Raw genomic sequence first — 17,526 nt, 5'->3', positions numbered from 1 at the left:
GTACTTCAGGGTACTTCATGGTGCTTCATAGTACGAAAGATATGCAGTGAGAGGTGGACACCACTGTATAAATTACCAAATACTACGGCCCGCTGCAAACATGCGCCAAAGATGAATAAAAAAAAGGAGAAAAAGCGCAAATAGTGATGCACACGCAGCCAATGATATAATTCATGGTACGTCATATTTGCTTTGTGGTACTTCATGATATGTTATAGTACTTCATAGTACTTCTGGTTGCATCATAATGCATCATAGTGTGCCATAGCTCATCAGATTGCTTCATGGTACTTCATGATAGGTCATAGTACGTCATTGTATGTCATAGTACCTTGTGGTACTTCTTGTTGCGCCATAGTACATCATAGTATGTCATAGCGCATAATGCTGCATGGTATGCCAGGGTACTTCATAGTACTTCATCATATTTAGTGTTGCATCATAGTACTTCAGATGGCATAATAGTACTGAATAGTGCTGCATCGTGCATCTTTTTTGGTTCAATACATATTGCTTCATGGTATTTCATAGTACTGCCTCATACTTAGTATTGCTCCATAGTACTTCAGATTGCATCATAGTACTTCATAGTGCTTCATATTACTTAATGGTACTTTATAGTACCTTCACAGTACTTCATAGTGCTTCATATTGCATCACAGTACTTCATGGTACTTCAGGGTACTTCATGGTACTTCATAGTGCTTCATAGTACTTCATAGTACTTCATGGTACTTCATAATACTTCATGGTACCTCATAGTGCTTCATAGTACTTCATGGTGCTTCATGGTGCTTCATAGTACTTCAGGGTACTTCATAGTACTTCATAGTGCTTCATGGTACCTCATAGTACTTCATAGTGCTTCATGGTACTTCATAGTACTTCATGGTACTTCATAGTGCTTCATAATGCTTATTAGTACTTCATGGTACTTAATGGTACTTCACAGTGCTTCAGAGTACTTCATGGTACCTCAAGGTACTCCACATTGCTTCAGAGTACTTCATGGTACTTCATGGTGCTTCATAGTACTTCGTGGTACTTCATGGTACTTAATGGTACTTCACAGTGCTTCAGAATAATTCATGGTACCTCATGGTACTTCATAGGGCCTCATATCACTTCAGGATGCTTCATGGTATGATATGGTACCTTCATAGTATGAGGAGGAATATGGTCAAGAACTCTGATATCTACCGCAGAGAGAATCCTGCAGAGAGCCAAAACATACCTGTTTTTCCTATTGACCCGTTTTTGTCAGGGTAATAACTTCAGAGCCTGTTCCTGGTTGCTCTCCATGTCAGAGGAGTGGACAATTCTGGAGCACACCTCCTCAGCCACCCTACCCGACATCAAGAGGAATGGGTGCTCAGCCGGGGCATCTTCAGGATGAAAGCGGCTATATGGGGCATGCCGGAGATGGATCTGTTCGCTACAATAGACAGGTCGAAAGGTTCGCTCCACTGTACAGGGCATGTACTCGACGCCCTTCTAAATCCTTGGACGGTTCACCAGACCCTCCGATGTTATGGTCGCCAGCTGTTACCAGGATGATGAGGTAATAAGGAGCGAGAGTCATCTTAATAGCTGGTGGGGCTAAAAAGCCATGGGTTTTCCCTCTGGATTGGGACCTGCGCTCACATTGACCCTGTTACACCCTCAGGTCAAAGGTCTACGCCTCACGGCATGTAATTTGAGGGGCAGTTACTGAAGCTAAGCAGATGACTTATTTGGCACCCTCTTGGAGGAAAAACTTTAAACTTTCCATTCAGCAGACCTTTCCAGGGAGGGTCTTTTTCCTTGCCATATTAGAGTTCCGGCAGGAGGGGCGTGAGTTCGGACTTGCAGGTAACACTCTAAAATACCAAGTTTCGGCTCTGGAGGCCAACTATAATTATAACGTGCGGGCAACAAAGGGGTAGCTCGATCTTTCTCTGCTTGCAAGCAAGCAAACCCGGTTCACATTCTTCAAGGACCACCTTGGGGACCTTAGCTTAGTCCTAGATGCTTTCACACAGGGACCATTCGGGGCCATACACTTGACCTCAATAAAGTGCGTTTCATTGAAAGCCGCCTTATTGGCAGCTCTAGTATCGGCAAGGAGGATGCATGATCTCCAGGCCCTGTCAATAGATCCTCCATCCTGACAATATTTCAGGGCAGAATAGTGTCAAAGACGGACCCGTCCTACCTCCCTAAGAAGGCTGCTAAATTCCATAGATCAAAAAAATCTACCTTCCCTCTTTTTTATGATAGCCCGGCAACACCAGAGAAGGAAAGATAGCATGGCCTAGACGTAAAGGGGGGCCATCTTAGTCTATATAGATAACTCTAGGCCCTGGAGGCAGAGCAGGGCTCTTTTTGTCTCTTTCCAGGGTAACAAGAAGTGTGGATCAAAAACGCATTGGCATATTTGGTAAAAAAGGAGAAGGCCCGCCACAGGGCATGAGGGCACATTCTGCAGGAGCCATATCTTCTTCCTGGGCCGAAAGGACGGATGTCCCAATTGAGCTAATATTGGTCTGTTTCCCTAGAGTTGGGTAAGGAGTAAGGCCGCAACCTGGTCTTCTCCTTCTGCCATTTATAATCACTACAGGCTAGATTTGTCTTCTTCCGATGACTTGGCCTTTGGTAGATCTGTCCTTAACACGGTGGGCCCTCCCAGGTGATTATCTCTGAGTGGGTGCTGTCGTGGCGAAGAGAAAAAAACGGATTACTTACCGGTAATACTCTTTTGTAGAGCCACGACGGCACCCGCTCACTTCCCTCCCTTAATATATGTACATGTGGTTCACTCTGGTGGGTGAAGGATAGAAGCTGTATATAAATATGTGAAATATAACAAAAAATATAGGTATATATATATATATATATATATATATATACTAGAATCGCTTACTGAGCAAATTGACTAAAGCATGTGTGGCGGTACCTCTTGTTCTCTGTAATCCAACTGAGGGAGCGAGGGGGACCGCTCCTTTTATCTCTCTGTAGGTTTCCTGTTCCTAAGGACGGATCCTCTCTCTCAGTGGGTGCTGTCGTGGCTCTACAAAAGAGTATTACCGGTAAGTAATCCGGTTTTTTTGGTCTACCAGCTAAAAATATCAGTTAATTGAGTGTCAGCTCTGCATTCCACAACAACTTCTGAAACCCCCTGACTCCCTGTGTATCACCCATAAAAACCATTTTTATTGCTCCTGCGCTGTATGGTAATGTGTTCGGTCCGATGGGTGTTGCTTCGGTTCCCTCACTCCACCTTTCCTCGGCTTGCTGTACGCATTCCATGCCATGAATATCACAGATTGCATAGAGATTTTGCATGTGCACATTCAAATGGGATCTCGCACGTAAGCAGTATGCTTTGCCCAACTGCGGGCAAAGCCGAAATCCAGTACAGCGCATGGCTTCAGCCTGAGACCTTAACCCCTTGCCAGATGGTGGAGAGAGTGGTGGTCGATCAGCTAGTACGAACTCTGTCAGCCGATCGGGTTTTAGTCTTGGTGCCCACCACCGAAAGCAAGCTTATGGCTAAGTGGCAAGGGCCATATGAAGTTCGGAGAAAAGTGGGGTAAGTCAATTACTGAGTTTACCAGCCCAGGAAAAGAAAACCCTAACAGTTGTATCACGTCAATCTGTTGAAAGCGTGGAAGGACCTGGAGTATATGCTTATGGATGCAACTTCAGACATGTCATCTGGGGACCCTCTGATATTTTGCCCGGATGGAGGCCGAGAGAGGTAAAGATAGGAAACACTATCTCGAAACAGCAGCATCGAGAGGTGCAGAAATTAGTGCAAGAGAGTACTAATTCTCAAGACTACCCAGTCATACCTCTGTCATCCAGCATGACATTGTCACCGAGCCTTATGTAAGGGTACGAATGAAACCATACCATGTGCCCGGAGATAAGGCATCACGAGTAAGGTAAAACAAATGCTCCAGCTGGGAATAATTGAGGAGTCCCGGAGTGAGTGGGCTAGTCCCATTGTATTGATCCCGAAGCCAGACTGTCATGATTCCAGTGCAGGTTTTGACCTGCACGTCAGGGGTTAATGTCTTGAGCCCAGTGCAGGCTTTGACCTGCACGCCTGGGGTTAATTATTGTGGCCTCTCTTTGGTTCAAGGAGAGCTTCTGTTAGCCCTGGGAAACTCCATTCCCCATCAGTTATACTTTTGCCTTTGGCCGAGTGTGGTGACCCCTGTGTGCCTGTGCCTTCTGATTGTCTTCTAGCTTGCTTATTTGGTTCTGACCCGGTTCTGTCCCCTGTTGTGAGTTTGTCTCTTAATTCTGTACTGTGTATCTGCTTCTCTGGTTTCTGACTGCTGCTATGTTCTGACTATCCGTCCTGTAAAATCCTTTGGTACTGTCGTGCTATCTCGTGCTTTGACCCCGGCCTGTTCTGTTTACGTCTCTGTCTATGCCCCTCGGTAACTTTGTCCCGTAGTTACCTTTCTAGGAGTTTTCCTGCAGCTCCGAGCTCTCTGGGGTTTAGGACACGCCCATAGCAGTCACGTGCTTCAGGTCCTGCTGGTCTGAAGCACGCATCTTCACTGCTGCTGCCCGCTCCACAGGTATCTTAGAGCACAGTTTGTCTTACTCAGGACACGCGCACTGGCTCCGAGAGCAAGTGCAGTGCAATGTTCCTGACACAGACATATCATTACGGTTCTGTAATGATTTCCATAAGTTGAACGAGGTGTTGAAATTCGATTCGATCCAATGCCCCGGGTGGACAAGCTGATAGAGCGACTGGGTCAGGCCCAGTACTTTACCATGCTCAATCTGACCAAGGGTTATTGGCAGGTGCCTCTTACGGAGATGGCAAAAGAAAAGACCGCCTTCATAACACCGGAGGGTCTGTACCACTATGTCGTCTTGCCCTTTGGACTACACGGGGCACCAACCACGTTCTAGAGGCTGATAGACATAGTGCTAGTGCCCCATCAGATGTATGCGTCAGCGTACTTGAATGACATCATCATCTTTAGTACTGACTGGCATACCCACTTGTCCTGGATACAAGCGGTAGTAGATTCACTCAGAGGCGCAGGTTTGACTGCGAATCCTAAGAAATGTGCGATAGGGCTTGAGGCAGCTTGGTACTTAGGGTACGTGATTGGCCATGGGGTTATCAAACCTCAAATAAATAAAATCGAGGCCATACAAAACTGGCCCCAACCTTTTACCACTAAACAGGTGAGAGCGTTTCTTTGCATCATCGGGTATTACCGAATGTGTATATCTAATTTCTCTGGGAGAACAACACCCCTAACCGATCTCCTAAAGGGAAAGAAATCGGTCATGATGCGGTGGAACCCTCAAGCAGAGGAAGCATACCAGTCTATGAAGGAGGCGCTGTGCGGACAGCCTGTCCTCATCAGACTCAACTTCAAGAGGGACTTCATTGTGCAGGCGGATGCATCTAACGTTGGCCTAGGAACGGTCCTGTCGCTGAAGGTGAACGGAGAAGAACATCCGGTCACCTAAGTAGGAAACTCATCCCGGCCAATAAAAATTATAGCGTAGTGGTGAAGGAGTGCCTGGCCATTAAGTGGACCTTAGAGTCCCTACGCTATTATTTGCTCAGTCGACCATTTCGCTTGGTGACAGGTCATTCACACTTGTTCTGGATGAGAAATGCCAAGAAGAGGAATGCTCGGGTCACCAGATGGTTCCTGTCCTTGCAAAATTTCAATTTCACCATGGAACATCGCGCAGGGAAGGCGCAAGGGAATGCGGATGCCCTGTCCCGGGCACCCAGTATGGTGACAAGTGTTCAACCACAAAAGTTTGAATGGGGGGGTAGGGAGGCAGTGAGAGGGATCATATGCGAGGGTCGATATGTGTCCCCCAGGATGCGACCAGAGCCTTATTAAAGCTGCTGGAGTGCATTGCAGTCACAGATATAGCTGTGGTTGCAGTGCAGAATAAAAGTAAAATTTGTCTTGGACACACTATTTGCCCAAGGCAGATTTATGAAGACCCGGCATGGGCTTTTCTTTTTAAAGCGAAGGTAGTGGTGCGGTTCATTCCTTTCAGAACGGGTCTTACAAGTGGCCCATGGCAACAGATTCCATTTAACAGCCCTGCAGTAAAGGGTTGGGTGTGTCATTTTTGGTTTGCAAACTGCAGAGCAAGTGGCTATGCAGCGTCCAGCTTGTGTGAGGTAACACGGAGCCAAGTGAATCAAAAACGCCTGGCACTCCTCAGCGTGACACAGCAGTGCAGTCGCCCACTGCAACCGTTCTCGGATGCAGACTTACTTGACACCCCGGCTGCGATACTGTTTACTTTTCATTTGTAAGTTTTGGACATTAAAGACACTTTGCTTTGAACTTTCCTCTGGTCCCTGCCTATCTGTCGCCCTGCACCAATCAGCCCTTTACTACATAATCTAGATTCTGGTATCATTTGTATGCCATAAGCTTGGTTCTGTTCCCATATATCTGTAGTAAGCTCGGTTGTGCTCCCTTATCTCTGTAGTAAGCTCGGTTCTACTCCCTTATCTCTGTAGTAAGTTCTGTTCTGCTCCCATATTTCTGTAGTAAGCTCGTTTCTGCTCCCATATCTCTGTAGTAAGGTCAGTGCTGCTCCCATGTCTCTGTAGTAAGCTCAGATCGGCTCCCATATCTCTGTAGTAAGCTTGGTTCTGCTCCCATATCTATGCAGCAAGCCCTGTTCTGTTCCCATATCTATGTACCAACCTGTTTTTTAAGCCTGTTATCCCTGCTGCTTTCATGGCCAGAGACAAGCAGGCCAAAGGTGGGCCACCACAACTTGTGATTGTCCTTCAGCCCCAAACCTATCCCCCCCACCCCAGCTGAAAAATGCCAGCCAGCCCCTGGTCCTATTTGATGATTTCTAAATGGAAGTTACTCGCCCATGGGATGAAAAAAAAAAAAAAGAAAAATACATAAACGACAGCAAGATATTTTAAACTGATTTATCATGCCTAGAAAGTTTTGCCAATGATGCCACTTTTTTTTTGCAAATAATAAACTCATACTTTTGACAGTATTATTTATAAATGCCCTCTTTCTTCACAAGTATATCATACCGCATTAATATATTGTCATTTTATTCCAGCTCAACTTTACTGATATTGTCCACTTTTTTCCATAGACATCCAGAACTCTCACAAAAAACATTTATATGACAAAACTGAGAAACTGATTGAGAATAAACCTCCAGGATCTAACCAAGGAGAGGAAAGTTTTTCATTCTCAATACGTTATGTGAACCTCATCATTGTCCCTACCGATATCTTCAGGGAGCGCACTGATAATGAGCTCCTACAGACCGGAGTAAAACATGAGGAATACATGAAAGAATCCCAAGATGAAGTAGTGCACATTTCCCCCAGCAAAATGTTCCGCCGGTGTCAGCAATCCAGACTGGTGCCTCAAATGGTAATGGTAAGCGGAGTGCCTGGTGTAGGGAAGACCACCCTGATGCAGAAGTTTGTCTATGACTGGACAAGGGGTGATCTCTATCAAAGATTCTCGTTTGTCTTTTTCTTTAAATTCCGGGAACTCAACAGATTGGATAATGTTAGTTTGGAGACCATGATCCTTCATCAGTACCCACATCTGGCACCGCAGCTCGGGACCATCTTACAGGATCCAGAGAAACTTCTCTTTATATTTGATGGCTTAGATGAAAGTCTTCATACAATGGATTTCTCAACCAATCACTTGTGCTCTCATCCTAAACTGCTCAAACCTTGTGGTGAGATTGTGGTTAGTTTGGTGAAAAAGTCTCTTCTGGAAGGTTGTTCTGTTCTGATGACCAGTCGCCCAACCAGACTGGCATCTATAAATTGTAGTGTTTTCCAGCGAACAGTAGAAATTATTGGATTTTTTCCTGAAGAACGACAGATGTACTTTGAAAATTTCTTCTCTAACCCTGAACTGGCAGAAAAGGCTTTTAGTTATGTGAAGCAGAATGAGACGTTGTACACGTTCTGTTACATCCCATCCTACTGCTGGATCATCTGTACAGTGTTATCCAGGAGCTTCCAGACCACAAGTAGTGATCAGCTGATGTCATTATTGCCCAAAACTGTGACACAACTTTTTGCCATATTTATCGCCAACACCCTGTCCAATCACACCCTGCACAAAAGTGATGAAAGTGAAGCTCAGAAGTTCCTGCGTTCCATCGGGTGGATGGCAGAACATGGGGTACTGAATCACTTGATTATTTTTGATTACCGAGATCTGGAATCCTTCCATGTGGACAAAAAGTCAAAGCTTTTATCAAGTTTTCTGATCGAATCGGAGGATCCTGTGACATATTCCTTCTTGCATCTCACTGTGCAGGAATTCTTCTCTGCCTTGGTTCATTATGCAGATTTTTCTGAGAAATTGCAGAAATCACTAAAAGTTGCCAAATCCTTTTCTGATGGACGCGGTGAAATATTCCTTCGGTTCCTGTGTGGTCTATCAGACAACTCCACAAGGTCGATACTAACTGGATATCTGGATGGACAAGCAGCTCAGGCCTCCACAGATGTCATTACTTGGGTGAAGGACTTAATTCCAGAAAAACAGAGACTGATAGAAGTTGCAGACAGCAAGCGATGTCTTCTTAATATATTCTTTTATTTGTTTGAAACCCGTAATAAGCCTCTAGTGCGGGAATCATTAAAATCACACAGAAGTTTTGATCTTTCTCATATTCGCATATCGTCTTTAGACTGTACGGTGTTGGCATTTATTCTGGAAACCTGCACAAATATAGAAAGACTCGATCTAACATCGTGTTACTTAGACAATGAAGGATTAAAAAGACTTGCACCAGCTTTACACAATCTCCAGAATCTGAGGTAAAATACTACTATTTTTTAAAATTATTATTTCTATTGTAAATATCCCATTTAGTTCAAGATACTTGCAGTAGCACAACTTAATGATACTTTTAGAATAGAAATTTTAAATCCTTCAAATCAATTGGCGAGGTCTTCAGTAAGGCACCATAGGAGTTTAAAGAAGGGCGTTCCAGCTCCTAAAATATTTCCTTTTATTTTTCACAAATTAAAACATGTTGTACAGGCAATTTCCTCATATAGAAGAGGATGTGCTCGCATGCACTGACCAACCAGCTATGCGTTTCGACCCTGAATGGATCTTTGTCACAGCTGTGACAAAGATCCATTCAGGGTCAAAACGTGTAGCCGGTTGGTCAACTACACGTTTTTCCCCTTCTTTTTTCCAGTCAAGATACGTCAAGTCCGGACGACGTTCCGTGCTCCAGTGGCGGTTGGTGAGCTGGCTCAGGCTCATTGTCCATTTTTTTTCTTTTTTTACCATAGGAGTTACCAGAGCCTAAAATACAAGATACAGCATTTCATCTCTGAGACGTATTAGTAATGTAAGGTACAATTAGATATGCCAAATTATATGTAAGATGACCGGCTCTTGTTTACAAAGGCTAACGAATAATGAATACTGATGGCAACAGAATGATGTGGAAGCCTGCATGAAACGTTTTAGGCGAAACGCAAAAGTTTTCACACGTTTGCCAGTTTTAATCAAATCAGAGTCGATCGATCGGAGACAAGAGCACACAACCAGTGTCTGTTAGTGTACTGGCTTGCCTGAGTCTAAGATGCCCAGTCACAAGTTTTTATTACAACCACAAAGATAAGTAGAAGTGGGAATGGCTTCTTACATTAGATTACCTAAGAAAGAAGATATTTAAGTTGGGAATAACGAAATCGTAAATTATGGATTCTGCCAGATTCCTTTCAAATTGGTTCTACCTAGCTTACTATACTTTCAGAAACAAAAGGAATGTTTAACACACAGACACCTCTATATAAGATACAACACCGTGTGTTATTGCTTTTATGAATAACGCTTATAAAACTAATACTAAAATACAAAATGAGCAAAGATTTATAGGTATATTTAATTGTCTAAATAATAATAAAAGCAAAGTATAAATATTTACCATAACAAGAACAATTGTTAATATGATGATTTTTTTCCCCATGCAACACCATGCTATCAGCAGCATATCCCCTGTTTGTGTAGGGAGATCTGCTGCCAATACTGATTATAATTTTTATTCTAACATAAATAATCCTATCACCCATAAAAAAAGCATTTAGCTTCAATTCAGCTTTGAGTATTATACATTCTCTGTACTGCAATAATCCCTGATTTATGACACACCATAAGGTTTCTCCGTATTCTGGATTTTTAGAAGATGGATTTGCTGTCAGAGGACATAACATACTAAGATTTGGACAAAATGTTTAGTACCCTTCTGTCAAAGTAAGAAAAACCAACAATGGTCACTGATATGGATTGAAAGTGACAAAAGTAATTTTTACTTTAAATTTACTGTATAACAACTAATGACCGTCAGATGTTGCTTGTGAATTGTGGGTTCAACAGAAAAATTAAAAAACTAATGAAAATGGCCTGGACAAAAATGATGGCACCCCTAGAAAAGATTGAAAATAGTTTTGCCATAGAGACATGTTAAACTAAGATGTGTACTGTAATAAGTGTGATTGGTGTCTACAAACTTGTATCCAGTCAGTTGCCTATTTGAAAGGTGCAAAGTAGTCACTGTGCTGTTTGGTATCATGGTGTGTACTGCACTGAACATAGAGTAAAGAAAACAAAGGCAAGAGTTGTTTCCAAAGATTATAAAGAAAATGATAAATTAGTTAAAGGGAAATGCTAAAAGGCCATCTTCAAACAACTTGATGTTCCTGTTACTACAATTGCACACATTATTCTGACGTTTAAGGTTTACGGGACTGTAGACAATCTCCCTGGACGTGGCCTCAAGCAGAAAATTGATGACAAATTGAAGACACGGATTATACAAATAGTAACAAAAGAGCTCAGGACAACTTCCAAAAATATTAGAGGTGAACTCCAAGGTCAAGAAACATCAGTGTCAGATCGCATCATCCGGCGCTGTCTTAGATAAAATGGACTTCATGGAAGATGACCATGAAGGAAACCACTGTTCAAAGCAAATCCTAAACAAGCGAGAATGGAATTTACCAAAATACATATTGACAAGACACAAAGATTCTGGGAGAATGTCCTTAGTGCAGATAAGACAAAACTTTCTTTTTGGCAAGTTACATTACAGATGCAAAAATGAATGACACAAGGAAAAGAACATTGTACCTACTGTGACACATGGAGGAGACTTGCTTATGTCTTGGGGCTGCTTTGTGGCATCTTACATAGGGGGTCTTGAATCTGTGCAGAGTACAAAGAAATGTCTAGATTATCAAGTAATTCTGGGGCGAAAAATCCTGCCCACTGTCAGAAAGCTTGGTCTGAGTCACAGGTCATGGGTCCTCCTCCAACAGGATAATGAGCAGAACAAACAGCTGAAAACATCCAAGAATTGCAAAGCATTGGACTGTTCTGAAGTGGTTTCTATGAGCCCTGATCTAAATCCTACTGAACGTCCGTAGAAGGCGTTGAGACCGGTAGTCTGGAGAAGACGCCTTCACATGTGAGACATAAGGAGCAGTTTGCTCACAAGAAGCTTCCAAAATGCCTGTGAATGGGGTGGGGTTGGGGGGCAGAGGTTTCACTGAAAGTTACAGTAATTGCCTTAAAAAGGTTGTGCAACTAAATATTACATTAAGAGAACCATTATTTTTGTCCAGGCCAGTTTTATTAGTTTGAGTTTTGTTTTTGTTGAGCCACAATTCACAAGCAAAGTCTGATTGTCATTAGTTGTTATTCAGTAAATTTAATTTGAAAATTACTTTTGTCAGTTCCAAGTTGATTCAATGACTATTGTGGGTTCCTCTTTAATAGAAGGGAACCAACAATTTTGTATACGTTTATAGCTTCCCGCATTCATGACTTCCACCGAACACAAGATGTGGCTTGTACTGATGACATTTATGGATTTAACTAAGCGCTGGGGACAATTCACAATCTACAGATTTTATACTAATGCACTTTGGCTTCTCACCCAAATTTCATCTTTTTATTCTTACAGTTTGGATAATAACAAGCTACCAGAATATTCCTGCATCCAGTTGGCATCTGGAGTAAAAAATAATCGGTCCCTGAAAATACTTGACCTGTCTAATAACCGACTGTCTGGTCCTCACTTTAGTGACTTGATGGAGGCTCTGTCCAGTCCAGATTGCGGGGTAGAGGAATTACTGTGAGTATAAGAGATGTACAGGACGGAGACGTGGGGTGAACATGTTACGCATTGATTTTATTCTATTTTATGTTTTGCTCCATTATGTCGAAGATAAGCTTGACAAGGAGCCATATTGATGAACCATTTATAATATTATTATATGACATGTTTATCAGATCAGAGGCCGCAGGTTAACCCATCGCAATGGTTACACTTCATGCATTATGGATTGGCTAAATAATCTCTCTATGTATATGACTGGCATATTTGTGTAAAGAAGAGAAAGGTCTTCCAAGCCACATGATGTTCCTATTACATTTTACTTCACTTGTTCCTTGTCAAGGAATATGTTGTGGCACTATTGATGTCTGTTCCCATTGCAATCCAAAAGCGATGGCAGAGCAAGGACTTCCTGGATGTCACGCTGTACAGTGAGGACGGACAGATCGAACAGAGAGTTTGCTGGACAACAGGCAAACACGTGAAGCAGAGTAGCCCGAGGACACAAAGCCAGGAGATTTGATAAACCTACAAACTGAATACTACTTCGTGAGACACACTGTTGCAGCAGCGTTTGCAGTGTGAACGACACCATAGGAGCGTTCATTATGATTTCGGCAACTGAACGATTCATCGGCAGGTCTGAGCCAGGAAGCAAACCAGATCATATAGAAACAGCAGTTTGCTGATGGGATAATTGCCTGAATACTGAGGAAAAATACAAATCACATGGTTACTGAACACAAAGATGACTTTATACTCAGACAAGTGAAAGGAAAGAGGAATGCGGTGAATCCTGAGAGCTGCCGTTTAGAGGTTAATTGAGATGGTAAGTATAAAAAACCCTCCAAATTAAGGCATCAGGTTTCAGAATAGAACCTACTCCTTCTGCTGGCACAGATGGCTGTCAGTCGACCCTTAAAGTCCTCTGGCCATAATTTCACTGGAGGTCACAGACAACATGTACAACACCGCGTGGATAACAGCAAAGGGCAGCAGCCGCAGGGGAAAAAAGCAGAGCTGAGACTGGTGAATAAGAACCTCATAGGAAAAACTACTGTTTGATCTTGTTTTTCTACCAATATATTACATTTATTTTAAAGGGGCCATAGACATATAGGTGCTTCTCACTAAGAGTATTTTCAAAAAGTTACTTTATTTCAGTTCTTCAATAGAAAAAGTGAAACTTATATATTATATAGAGTGATTACAAACATAGTGATCTTTTTCAAGTGTTTATTTCTGTTAATGTTGATGATTATGGCTTACAGCCATTGAAAACCCAAATGTCATTATCTCAAAAAATTAGAATAATTAACAAAAAAAAGCCTGCAAAGGCTTTCTAAGTGTTTAAAAAGGTCCCTTAGTCTGTTTCAGTAGGCACCACAATCATGGGGAAGACTGCTGACTTGACAAATGTCCAGAAGGCAGTCATTGACACACTCCATAAGGAGGGTAAGCCATAAAGGTCATTGCTAAAGAAGCTGGCTGTTCACAGAGTGCTGTATCCAAGCATATTAATGGAAAGTTGAATGGAAGGAAAAAGTGTGATAGAAAAAGGTGCACAAGAAACCGGGATAACTGCAGTCTTGAAAGGATTAAGGAAGGAGCATTAAAAAATTTGGGGGAGATTCACAAGGAGTGGACTGCTGCTGGAGTCATTGCTTCAAGAGCCACCACACACAGACGTATCAAGGACATGGGCTACAAGTGTCGCATTCCTTGTGTCAAGCCACTCATGACCAATAGGCAAAGCCAGAAGCATCCTACCTGTGCCAAGGACAAAAAGAACTGGACTGTGGCTCAGTGGTCCAAGGTGTTATTTTCAGATGAAACTAAATTTTGCATCAAGGTCTCAGAGTCTGGAGGAAGAGTGGAGAGACCACAATCCAAGCTGCTGGAGGTCTAGTGTGAAGTTTCCACAATCAGTGATGGTTTGGGGAGCTGTTGTGAGTTCATTTTCCCCTTCGTCACTGAGGTCTGGTGAACTCCCTATTCTGGTAAAGGAAGGTAATGAGCCTGATTATCAGGAACCTGAGCCTAATGAGGATGACTGGCTGAGTGGAGTCACGGACTGGATATAAGGCTGCCGACGCCCTTCTGCCTTGCGGGTGATTTCTCTGTGGACTTCTAGGACACCAGTCTGATTCCTGCTCCTCTAAAGCTAAGTTTTCTGCTTTGCCTGTTAGCATTTGTGTTTTGTTTTTGTTTTCCTTGCCTTTCTGGATTCTGCCATTCCCTGCTGGGGTGAGCTGAATCTCCTTTTGCCGGTTTCTCTGTCTTCAGAATATTCCTGAGTACTGACATAGCTTTTTTGAAGCTTAGCGTCTTCAGGGCCTTTTTCACTGTCAGTTTGTTGGCTCTTATTTTCATAGGGTTTTTCACGGATTGCAGACAGCAGCCTTCCTGTCCTTTCCTATCTAGTTAGCTTGGGCCCCGTCTTTGCTCAGTCTATCTTTCTGTCTGTGTTAGTGTTTTCATCTTGCTTCACCGTCATTATATGTTGGGGGCAGCCTATTGCTTTGGGGTCTGCTCTGGGGCAGTTTAGTTTTCCCCTTTCTTTCTTTAGGCCTATTTAATTCTCCGGCTGTGATCGAGTGGTCTAGGGCATCGTAGGAACCCCCCACGGCTACTGTTAGTTGTTGTGGATAGGATCAGGGGTCTGCAATCCGATAGCTGCCAACCTCTCTGGTTTTCTGGACTTAGCTAGCAATTCTGTTTTTGCCTCCTACGGTGACTCAATCATAACAGGGAGCCATGTCATCTGCTGGTGTAGGTCCACTGTGTTTTATCAAGACCAGAGTCAGCGCAGCTGTCTACCATTTTAGAGCACTTCGTGCTTCCGTCTGCCGACAAGCTTTTTGGAGATGGAAATTTCATTCTCTAGCAGGACTTGGCACCTGTCCACACTGCCCAGAGTACCATTACATGGTTTACAAACAACATTATCACTGTGCTTGATTGGCCAGCAAACTCGTCTGACCTTAGCCTCATAGAGAATCAAAGAGGAAGATGAGAGACACCAGACTCCACAATGCAGATGAGCTGAAGGCTGCTATCAAAACAACCTGGGCTTCCATAACACCTCAGCAGTGCCACATGTTGATCGTCTCCATGCCACGCCGCATTGATGCAGTAATTGATGCAAAAGGAGCCCCAACCAAGTATTGAGTGCATTTACTGAGCATACATTTCAGTGGGCCAACTTTTCGGATTTTAAAATCATTTTTCAAGCTGGTGTTATAAAGTATTCTAATTTACTGAGATAATGACATTTGGGTTTTCATTGGCTGTAAGCCATAATCATCAACATTAACAGAAATAAACATGTGAAATAGATCACTCTGTTTATAATGACTCTATATAATATGAGTTTCACTTTTTGTATTGAAGAACTGAAATAAATTAACTTTATGATGATATTCTAATTTTGTGAGAAGCGCCTGTACCACCATAAACAATAAAGGTAAAATGTTGGATATACCATAAAAATGAGCAATATGAAAACAGCAAAAATACTCAGGGAGTGGGGGACACAGCTTGTAAAGTGCTTTGATCACCAACCATCACCCTCCAGCGTGCGTTTTGCAAATGTTTCTTTAGGCTATGTGCCCACGTAGCGTTTTTTTCCGGACACTGAAAACTAGACTCCTTCCCAGAAATCGCGCGTTTTTTTCCGCGCGATTTCACCGCGATTATGTTCGCGATTTTGCCTCGATTTTCGCGTGCGATATTCAAGCACTTTCCAAGCGATTTGAAGCATCACTTGGAAAGTGATTGACAGGTTGGTCACACTGATCAAACATAGTGTTTGACAAATGTGACCAGATTTTTACTATTGAGGCCGCCTATGCGGCATCAATAGTAAAAGATAGAATGTTAAAAATGATAAAAAAAAATAAAAAATCGGGGTATATTTACCTTCCGACGTCCCGCGCAGTCTCAGCGGCGCTCCCGTTCCCAGCGATGCCTTGCGAGACCAGTGATGACGTTGGTCTCGCGTTGCTATAGCGATCTCACGAGACCGCTAGAGTCACGCAAGACTACGTCATCACAGGACCTTGCCACAAGGCATTACTGGGAACACTGAGGCCGGCAATGCAGCGCGAGACGTCGGAAGGTAAATATACCCCGATTTTTTATTCTTTTTTTTACAGGGGTATGGTACCCAGGGCCTGGAGGACAGTCTCTTCTCCTCCACACCATGGGTACCAACCGCACATGAGACGCTTAACTTCCCGCATGGTGGGCATAACCACATGCGGGAAGTAAGCGATTCTCATGCATTCCTATGGGTGCAGAATCGCGGCAATTCTTTGCGATTCCGCACAAAAGAATGATCATGCTGCGGTTTTTTCCGCGATGCGATTCCGCCGCGGAAAAAAGCACAGCATTAGCACAGCATGTGCGGAATGCCATAGGAATGCATGGGGGGCGTTCTGTACACGATTTTTAAACGTTTTCACGCCGAAAATCGCGGCAAAAACGCTTAAAAATCGCATCGTGGGCACACAGCCTTAGGCTATGTGCCCACGTAGCGTTTTTCAAACGTTTTTTCCCTGAGCAGAAACGCATGCCCTTTCCAGGGAAAACACATGCGCTTTTTGACGCGATTGTCAAGCGTTTTGACATGCGTTTTCCTATGCGTTTTTGCAATTACAGTGTATGTATGCACGCGATTCCGCACAATTAATGAACATGCTGCGTTTTTTTCCGGTAAGCGTTTCCGCAGCGGAAAAAAACACACCATTAGCACAACATGTGTATTTTCCATTCTATTACATTAGATGGTTTTCTTAAGCGTTTCCGCAGCAGAAACGCTTGTCTAAAAGCGCTGCGGAAACGCTTAAAAAACACAACGTGGGCACACAGCCTTAGGGAGTCATATTAAACAAATGTAAAAAATAAGTGTACTACCAATGAATATCATTGCCTTCCATTCATCAATTAGGATTTTTTCCTAGATGATGCGAGACTTTATTGAATCAGTATTATAACAAATTGTGTGATGTAATGCATACAATTTAAGTAAAGGTAGAGATAGGCATATTAATATATTAGATCTGACTCTGGTTTGTTTCCTGAGCCACACCATGCAAGCGCTGTAGATGAGTCCAGGAGGCACAACTATACAGTATGAGTAGAGCCAGGGACACATTCCAGGAGAGCTGATGTTGCATCTCCACCAGGACCCGCTCCTGCGACATCTGCTTCTGTCACCAGACTCCGCCGTATTCATTCTGCGGGACGCACTGATCATAAGAGATGTTGGAACTAGAAGCTCTGGATGACACAGGCTTTGTCCAGCCACTTAGATCTGGGTGACTGGGACCTGTAGCGCCATCCAGTCTGTCAGTATCGGTGTGTGTGCTGTCCAGC

General features: G+C 43.2%; 1 protein-coding gene across 1 annotated transcript in view; it reads left to right on the top strand.

Moving 5' to 3' along the window:
- The window catches only part of LOC141082899 (NACHT, LRR and PYD domains-containing protein 3-like), an 86,122-nt gene that overhangs the window by 51,052 nt on the left and 17,544 nt on the right, over positions 1 to 17,526 (top strand). Inside the window, exons 7-8 of the mRNA XM_073566935.1 lie at positions 7,126 to 8,830; positions 11,995 to 12,165. Of these exons, the coding sequence (XP_073423036.1) occupies positions 7,126 to 8,830; positions 11,995 to 12,165 (1,876 nt within the window). The remainder of the gene's footprint in view (positions 1 to 7,125; positions 8,831 to 11,994; positions 12,166 to 17,526) is intronic.

This window comes from Dendrobates tinctorius, unplaced genomic scaffold, assembly GCF_039654945.1.
Source record: "Dendrobates tinctorius isolate UK_male_01 unplaced genomic scaffold, ASM3965494v1 ptg000019l, whole genome shotgun sequence".
NCBI classification, from domain to species: domain Eukaryota; kingdom Metazoa; phylum Chordata; class Amphibia; order Anura; family Dendrobatidae; genus Dendrobates; species Dendrobates tinctorius.
This window is presented reverse-complemented; position numbering and strand designations above follow the sequence as displayed.